Source organism: Microtus ochrogaster, chromosome 24, assembly GCF_000317375.1.
Source record: "Microtus ochrogaster isolate Prairie Vole_2 chromosome 24, MicOch1.0, whole genome shotgun sequence".
NCBI classification, from domain to species: Eukaryota; Metazoa; Chordata; class Mammalia; order Rodentia; family Cricetidae; genus Microtus; species Microtus ochrogaster.
In genome coordinates, this window is record NC_022024.1 from 9,927,406 (window position 1) to 9,936,888 (window position 9,483).

The 9,483-nt window shown below is 43.7% G+C and overlaps 1 protein-coding gene across 1 annotated transcript in view; it reads left to right on the top strand.

Annotated features, from left to right (window-relative positions):
• The first annotated feature begins 9,234 nt into the window (after positions 1–9,234).
• The window catches only part of Rab3ip (RAB3A interacting protein), a 32,376-nt gene continuing 32,127 nt past the window's right edge, over positions 9,235–9,483 (top strand). Inside the window, exon 1 of the mRNA XM_013350398.1 lies at positions 9,235–9,481. Within this exon, the coding sequence (XP_013205852.1) occupies positions 9,253–9,481 (229 nt within the window). The 5' untranslated portion in view covers positions 9,235–9,252. The remainder of the gene's footprint in view (positions 9,482–9,483) is intronic.

Here is a 9,483-nt window from a genome sequence, read left to right on the forward strand (position 1 = left end):
AGTGACTTAGTAGGTAGGTGTGTGTTCTGGTAATGACAGAAAGCGATAAGGATATAGTTTGGGAAGATACACTTTAAAACTAAACTTTTGGCCAATATATAATTCTGCGGGACACCCAGTTTTGCTACTGTATATACTTGGTGCTCTAGGAATCAAATGTCAGGGTTTCTAATGTAAAATCAAATGGAGCTAGTTTCTCCTGAGCGGTAATGCTGTCCTTAACTAACATCACCCCTACCCTCCCACCCCCATTGCCTGGACACGACTGTGTCGGATATGGGCGTTTACTGTAACCCTCGCTTCCATGTTGGCGGGACTGTGTCGGATATGGGCATTTACTGTAACCCTCGCTTCCACGATGGCGGAAAGGTACTTCCACTGCCCTCCCTGCTGTCATGTTGAGTACATATTTCTGGCTTGTTATTTACTAATTTTGATATTTGCGCTGCATTTGTACTTCTCTCGTGAACTGGATGCCTGCCTGCGGAGGTGGGTCTGTGAGCTCAGGGGCAGTTGGCTTTATCCTACCCCAGCTGAGAGCGTCAGCCTTGGGCTTGGTGCTCAGGAGGGATTGCACCGGATAAGCCTGTGCAGTTCTGCTGACTATAGAAACGAGAGCCAGGGGGACCACAGAAGTAAGAGGGGTGCCTTTGGCAGCGTGGATTATGCTGTCTGTCTTTTCCTTCACCGCACAGCTGAACGAGGTAGTTAGGCGCACTTAAGTTGTCTGGAGTCGTCCGTAGACTGACACCTGAATGTTGGCAGCATGGTTCAGTTGCTACAGCTGCAGACCAAGGCTTAGAAGAAGGTGGAAGTTAGCAGAATGCTGGGAGTTTGAGAGATTTGTTGCTCGTGGTTAACAAAAACACCAATGTTTTAAGTTTCTACAATAGCTGGGAAAACAGGAATCCTTATCTTTTTCTGTGCCTAACCTATTTTGCTGCTAGTAACCAAAATTCGTAGATTTTATTCATTTTTAGCAGCTGAATAAGACACAGGAATACTTTGGCTTCAGTAAATCAAGCTACTGTTTCTTTTAATTTGCATGTTATGCTTTTTGAGGCCCTGTGAGGAAAGTGGAGAAGGCTCAGTTGGTAAAGGGATTGCTTGACTTTGATCTCCATGTAAAACGCTGTGTATTAGTTACTGTTCTGCTGCTGTGATAAAACATGACCAAAGCAGCTTATAGCAGAGTTTATTTTGGATTATAGTTCCAGCATCTTAGGAATCCATACTGGCGGGGACAGCGTGGCAGGAAGCAGAGAGAGCCCATGTTTAACAGCAGGCATGAAGCAGGGAAGTAAGTGTACCCCCAACGGAGCACCACCTCCCCAAACCAACTGAGAACCACGTGTTATGTACACGAGAGCCTGTGGGTACATTCCTCATTCAGACCACCACAGGTTTGGTCTGGTGGCTGCACCTGGGATCCCAGTGTCGGGGAGGCTGAAATCAGCCCGTCTCTAGAGCTAGCCTAGCATAGCTGATGAGCTCCAGGTCAGTGAGAGACCCTTCATCAAAGCAGGGTGAATGTGCCTGAGGAACAGCACCAGAGGTATTGTCCTCTGGTCCCCACATGCACAGGGACACACACACACGCACACACACGAGCGCGCACACACACAGACACGCACACGCGCGCGCATACCCGCACACACACAGCTCTCTAAAAGACTCTAACAAGTTAAAAAAAATCTCAGCAAAGTAGTAAACAAAGGAGGACATGGTGATTGCAACCAGCGAAGGAGAGGGAAAGGATAGGAAGGACACAAAAAGTGGCCAGTGTTGACCTCAGTGACTGTGCTTGAGGAAACAGCAGAGTTGAGTTGTTAACGTTCTTCTGTGTGGGTGTTCATCACCTCTCAGGGTGGATGTGATGAGCTGGCCTTAGAAACCCTTTGTCTTTCTGGCTCTGCTGTCCCTGTCTTTCTGTCATTTTTGTCTTGTAACTTTGTCTTTAGTGTAGTGGGGTCAAGTGTTGGCATCAGACACAGCCGGGCTTGCCTCTTCTTACTTATTTGTGGACTATTGACCTCTATTCATCCCTGTCTCTGAGTCTGTCTCTGTAAAGTAAGGACTGGGACCATTTTAGAGGACGCTCAGCTAGGTTCTGTATATATGCAGATAAAAGCAAACATCCAACTCCTGCTCGCTCTAGTAGGTACTCCGAGGGTGTGACCTTTGTCATTTATGGGAACCATGGAACCAGTTCCTCTATTTAAAGCCATCCCCACCTTGGATCTTTTCCCCCAATGATTGTATTACAGTCTGGCTGCATTTCCCATGAAGGTCTGACTCTTCAGGATCAATGCCAAGCAACATTTTCTTGTTAAATGAAGCATTTAATAGTCTGTCCCTCAGCTGCCTTCCCTGCTTGATTATCTGTCACTCTTTCCTTTGCTAGTAGTGTCCTTAGTGTCAGACCTGGATTCCCTGAGCATCCTGTCTTACTTCCCTGCTTTGTCAATCCAGTGGACACCTACTTAGCATTTAAGATGTAAGGTGTAATTTACTCTCCTCAGAGTGCCCTTCTCCTCCATCCCCTGTGCCTGCAGCATCATCCTTGGCTCTCCTCGACCACATACCATTGATTTAGCCTGTCGGCTGCTGTGTTCTTAGACATCAGCACTGGGCTGTGCCCTGATGAGCTGAAGCTGGCCACCATTCTTCTGTTGTATATACTGGAAGTCAACAGAGATGTTTAAGGAAGTGAACTAATAGGTGGAATTTGTAACACTTCAGTTTATGATATACTGTTGAAGTAGCAATCTAATGTTTAATGTCAAGAGCCAGTCTTTAAACATCCGTGCTAAATTTGAAAGTCATCTGAGCATTGAAAAAAAAAATATCTGGCCAGTGTGGTGGCACATTCCTTTAAATCCAGCATTGAAGAAGCAGAGGCAGGCAGAATGCTGAGTTTGGAGCCAGCCTGGTCTACCTAGAAAGTTCTAGATCAGCCAGGGCTATCTAGTGAGAGAGACCCTGTCTAAAAAAAGAAAAGGGGGAAAAATGGTGGAGATGCATACAGCTGTCTTCCCAGCCCTCAGTGCATGGTCAGTAGTCAGCAAAGAATACATTGAAAGAAGGAAATGGTGCTTATAACCTGTTTTGGTGTTTCGAGGCAGGGTCTCATATGTAGTAGATTGCAGGTTTGTTCTCTGCCCCTCCACATGGGCCCTGTGACAGTCTCGTGCCTACACACACTCGTGCACAGTAATACTAATAATTAAAGAAATGTTTAAAAGGTGAGAGAGCCTTAGCTTTTCTGTTCCGGCACTAGTGTTTCTACTCCGATGCCATGTAACCGTTGTCTGTTTCTAAAGTGTAGTTCTCTTTTTATTAATAGAGAAACTAATTTTCAGATATACCAAGTTGATTTGGGAATATGATTCTTTTCTGCTTCTCATTTATCAAGGGAAGTCAAATTGAGAATACATAGTGGGAAAATGCCTTTTTTTTTTTTTGTTTTTTTGTTCATTTGGACTATTATTATGTCTCATGTTCCTAGCTTTCTTCTATATTATTTATATGTGTTCTGGTGGATGTTTCACCCCAAGCCCCCTGCCCCATCTCTCTCCAAACCCTACAGCATCTCAGAAAGCCCACCAAATGATGCCCCTCCCCCAGAGATGCTCAAGGCCACTCCCAACAGGGTATTTAAACTGCCTCCAGGAAAAAGATGCTTGGTTTTAATGGAAAATCATCTGGGAACGTTGTACCCATTAAACCTGGGCTTTCTCTAGTTTGGTTTGATTTGGTCTGATTGGATTGCTGCGTTGGTGGAGGGACTTATGGTTGGAGACACTTTTCAGTGTGTATTTTATTCATGTCCTCAGATGCTCTTTTATTCGTTACCCTTTCTTTATTTTTATTTTCTGGAGACTGTTCCTTATGTAGTTCAGGCTGGCCTCAGTCTGGAGATCCTCCAGATTTAGCCAGAATGCGGGAGTACAGGCGTGTATTCCCATGCCCAGCTTCTAAGATACTTCTCGGAAAATATTTTATCACTAACTCATCCTGATGATTTGAGTGATTTGAGCTGTCTTATGGATCCTTTAGTTTTCATTTCAAGTGTGGATTTTACAAAGAAAAATGTCATTTTTGTAATTGCTTGACTTTTGCTGGGCATCATTTAATCGGTTACTACATTTCTTAATACCCCTGTGTGAAAAGTTAACTTTCAGTAGAGGTTGGCCGCTGTTTCTGCTGTGAGAATACTGACTTCAGAAGGAGAAACGGTAACAACAAGTGCATGTCAGCATTCAGAAGCACATTCTTCTGATTAGTTTCCCCGTGATTGGAAGTCACCTTTGGTCTTTGGGAGTATGAAACCAGCTAAGTTGTCCTGCATGCATGAAGGTATGTGAGCCCTGTGTGTGCAGTGCCCTCAGAGGCCAGAAGGGGGCACCAGATCACCTGTAAGGAGGTATGGATGGGTGCCTGAAACCAGACCCCAGGTCCTCTGCAAGAGCGACAGGTCCTCTCCATCCCTGGAGACTGAGTTAATCCTGGGGGGATTTGACATTAATCAGTGCTCAAGTGCATCATAACAGAAGCATTGAAGGCATGCACGTGTCTCAGGGCTGCTAAGTGCTAACTGTTTCTGTATCTTCCGCCCTTAAGGTAGAGGTCATGGTGTAGATTCCAGATGTGAGAACTGGTGCGCACAGATTAGCAAAAGCAGGCCCAACGCCCTCCTTTGTGTTAGCCATTGCATTCGTGTTTAGTGAGGGTTTTGAGGCCATACCTTGGTCACCTGAACACCCTGCTGAGAACTTTGTTTTCTTCTGAGTGGGGGAGGGGCTTTCACTTGTTATTTCTGCATTCCTTTGCCTTTACTTTCTTTGATTTTCCTGTGTGGTATGGTGTGGTGTGTGTGTGTGTGTGTGTGTGTGTGTGTGTGTCCGTCCGTCTGTCTGTACACATGTGTATTAATAGAGGCCAGAAGTCAATCTTGAATGTTGCTCAGGCAACATACACCTTGTCATTTGAGGCAGTCTCATTACCCTGGCTGCCCAGGGAGAGCCCCTCACTCCCCCACCCCCTAGCAGTGTTGGGGTTCCAAGTAGGATTCCAGTCCATCCTACTGTTAACATGGATTCTGGGCATCCTGCTCTTACGGACTGAGTCATTCTCTTGTGGCCTTCAGACCGCACTGTCACAGAAGACACACCGGGATCAACTCATTGTTTGTAGAGCTGATAAATAAAGGGAAAAGTAAGCTCATCCTTACAGTCCGGTATATCATGCAGCTGGCTTAGATCATGAGGAAATGTTTTTAGAAAATCCACTTAATATAAGTTCAGCGGATCTAGACGAGGATCACAATAGCCACTAACACAGGAACAGAGAAAAGGGCTTGAGGATCTTCAGGGAGCACAATAGTAGTTCCTAAGCTGACTAGCAGGTCTTTCCACAAGAGGGAAAAAATAGTATTTTTGATTTAAAGGCTCTTTAAGCGTTAGTTTGTTTTTTTTTTTTTGATTTTTGAGACAGGGTTTCTCTGTAGGTTTTGGTGCCTGTCCTGGAACTAGCTCTTGTAGACCAGGCTGGCCTCGAACTCACAAAGATCCTCCTGCCTCTGCCTCCCGAGTGCTGGGATTAAAGGCGTGCGCCACCACTGCCCGGCCAAGAGTTAGTTTTTTTGAGTTTGTATTTGTATTAAACTTTTGTCATATCTAAAAGCATTTTGGTCACAGATGACATTAAGATAACTTACTTGTTTGATTTTATATGGAATAAAACCATCAGTGTTACTGCTAATATGATCACTGGAAATAATTTATGATATTTCTACTACGCTTGTTTTAGAAAACATTGTTAGGATTTACTTTATTGTTTTTAAGTTATATGAAGCACTTACTTTATATGTGGTTAAGCTACCATCTCTATGTTAGATGTTTCTACTTTCAAAGATTTAAAAAATTAATATTCATATGGTTTCAAGTTAAAATTCAAACGTATAAACAATGAGAGTCTGGCCCTCGCCACTGTTCCCTCCACCTGGTTCCTCACTCCCACTATAGAAAACTTTTCTGGTTGTGTTTCTAGGAAAATCTCCCAGTTCTAAGGTAAACATGTATGTAAGTGCAGCTACATACACCCCGTAGCAGAGAAGGCTGTTTGTACTTGTACACACCTCTCCTAGATGTAGAAGTAGCTTTTGGGCCTGTGAGCAGTCTGGACACATCTGTGTGATTCCAGGTCCCCATGGCACAGTGGAAGGAGGACATGCGTGCTGGGGTAAAGGTTTTCAAGAGTGGCTTCCTGTACCTACATAGCTATTTCCCTGCGTGCTGTTAGATTTATCAGCATGTCCTCAAGTCATTCACAGCGATGTGTGTAGATATGCTTCGTCTTCTTATATCCACAAGTAGCACTTCATTACGAGACCGTTCCTCACCTTGCAAGTCAGTCTTTTGCTGTTAAAAATGACATGTTTATCTTTTTTTTCCAGTTTGCCTGTTTGTCCTTGGGCCGAAGCCCTAAGAGCATGCTGGGTCGCACGCTGCACGAACCTGCCACTTTGCTAGGTATCGCCACGTTTTCTTCCAGAAGATTTGTCTCATTCTGCATTTCTAGAAATTACAATGCGGTTGTACTCTGTAATTCGGTGAGCCTTTAGGGTATACGAAGTTAAATTAGATACACACGGGATAAAAGAATGGGCCATAGTTATTGTTGAAATCTCAGCTTAAATACAGGCTCCTGCCTTTGCTCTTGGTTAACCACCAGGCTTAGATGGTAAAGAGCCCTTTGCTGAAGGAGGTACCATGTGCTGGATGTGAGACAGGAGACAGCAGGCTGGCACTGAGCTGGCAGCTCTCTCCGCTGCCTACTGTTCACAGTGCCAGAAGGTGCTGTGACGTCTGGGGGAGAAGAGTCATCAGTGGTCTAGCCACCTCTGGGTCCTACATGCTACAATCCTGACCTGCAAGCAAGACATGCGTGCTTGTGTAGTAGAGGCCAGAATATTGTGGGATTACCCAGTAGCTTCCTGATTAGATTTGTTCCAGGGTTGATACTACAAACCTGGCCATAAACCTATGGCTGGAGACATCACAGGCCCTAGCATAGACCATAGTCCTGATGTTTTATGAGGTGGACATGCAGCCTAACTGCCTTCTAAATATGTGCATTAATACTCCTAGGATAGTGCTGCTCCCAGTGTGGGTCAGAGAAACTTCTTTTTGCAGACGGTGATGGGTAGTGCAGAGAAGCCTAAGAGGCCAGGGTGCTCAGGACTGCTGAGTGCTCGGTCCTGCGTGGTACACCTGCTGGCTGGCCCAGGGAGCATCCCCAAGAGGGTGGGAGGATGAGAGCGAGACGGTGGACGGACACCGCCAGCACTGCTCTGTGGGTGTGGCGTGGCTGTTGCTAGGCACACAGCAGCGGTAGCTGCCTGCATAAGCCCTGCATGGGTCAAATAAGGACCTGGTGGGAGGGGGCTCATTGGGAGAAGAAAGCATCAACCCGAGTGGGAAAGGGATAAGAGGAGGTGACGGGGAATGAGCTTGATATTGTACGGTTACGAGATGGTCGTACATGAGGTTGTCAAATAGACACTATCTCAAAGTTGTTGTTTTTCTTACCTTAGCATGAATTAATTAGTAAGCTTTATGAAAATGAAATATATACTTTTAGCATAGACTTTTCCTCGCTGTGTGTTTGCATGTGAATTACATAATAAATGAAATTACTTTTTTTGATGAAAAAGATAATTTAGAAAGTACTGTCTGAGCTTTCATTTGGCACAGTAAATATTTTGCATTAAATTATTAAGCTTTGGGGACAGAAAGTACCATTTGCTGTCAATAAGTTTGCTATTTATAAATTCATTTACTTTGAAGTTGGGAATTTATAGATTTATTTGATAAAATTTTGGTTGTCCCTACATGGTCATGTAGTAGTCTGTGATTTTGAGAGGCTGTTAACATTGTATCTACTTTCTGCAGCGTTTTTATTCTCTGCTGGATATTTTATAAGGCTTTTTATTGGTGATTTATTGGTTTCACAAGTGAATGGGTATTTCTGTATGTTGGGGAAGAAGTGGCATGTCCAGCTGCTGTTTGACATGAAGGTCCAGGAAGGATGGCTCATGGTCTTCCCAGTGCTTCCCTAGGAAGGACCAGATGGAAAGAAGTGGGTTTGAGACTTTATAGGTTCTGATCTGACTTTTTGGACTTTTCCATGTAGATTAAAAAAAAAATCACTGAATGGTTTACAAGATTCTTGGTTTTACAATTGAGAGAGCAACTGGAGGGACACATGTCTTATTTTTTGCAAACATTTTGTAAATTCGTTGAACAATATTATGTATGTATATATTTTTACTAATGTAGAAACTGAAGCGTGCTGTTGTTAATGGCCATGAAGTAAATGTTTCTCAGGAGCACAGTATCCCTGAGTGATTTTAGGGATTGCTTTCAGTGCTCACGGCAGCCAGGAGATGGGGTCTGGGGGATTGTAGTTAGGCCCATTCCTAGTCTGCCATTTGGGTTTACGTTAATGAACATATAACCCAGAACTGGATCTGGGACCTGACCATGAAGTCCAGCGGTGGGGCAGTCAGTGAATTTTGATTGGGGCTTATGCATTTGGTGGTAATTTTAATCATTTACTGCCTAGATTTGATGACTTTATGATCAGCTAGGAGAATATCCTTGGACTTGGAATACAATGTGTATGTCCATGTGTATATATACATGTTAATGGGTTGAAACATTCTCAAACGACTCAGACATGTTAATAACACCCAGATTGTGGGGACTGTCACTCAGGAGCTCTGACATTCTTATATAAATTTAAAATGCTTTCAAAATAAAAACCAGTGGTTTATCCAAGTCACATCCAGTACAAGGCAGGATAGATAGTTGAACTTAAGGCTAACTTGTTCTAAATGTGTTTATCTCTCTTTCTAGTCAAGGTTATAGATGATAGCAAAGCTAAGACGTTAAGAAAGCTTTTCTTCATTCTTCATATCTGTTAATTGTACCTACTGTGACAATATTTCTGTATTTTCATATCTCTTCCAAATCAGGTTATCTTCTGTGATATTTCTACCATGAGATCACGTTGTAAATGTTAAGTAGGTTTTTTATTTTTCTTTTTAAACAGTATTTTATTGTAATCGTGAAATTTTATAGATTGTTTTACAGCTTATGTATTTTGATTCAGTTTTGAATTAAGTCCTTAAAAATAACTGTATTCTTTTGGCTTTAGCTTAGACTGTCTTAGGATGAAGTCTTTGCTATGGCTAATGACCCCTTGGAAGGCTTCCATGAAGTGAATCTTGCTTCACCTACTTCTCCGGACCTTCTTGGTGTGTGTGACCCAGGAACCCAAGAGCAGACGACCTCCCCGAGCGTCATCTACCGGCCACACCCTTCGTCCTTATGCTCTGCTCCTCTCCAGGCTAATGCCCTAGATCTTTCTGATCTTCCCACACAGCCTGTGTACTCATCCCCTAGGCGATTAAACTGT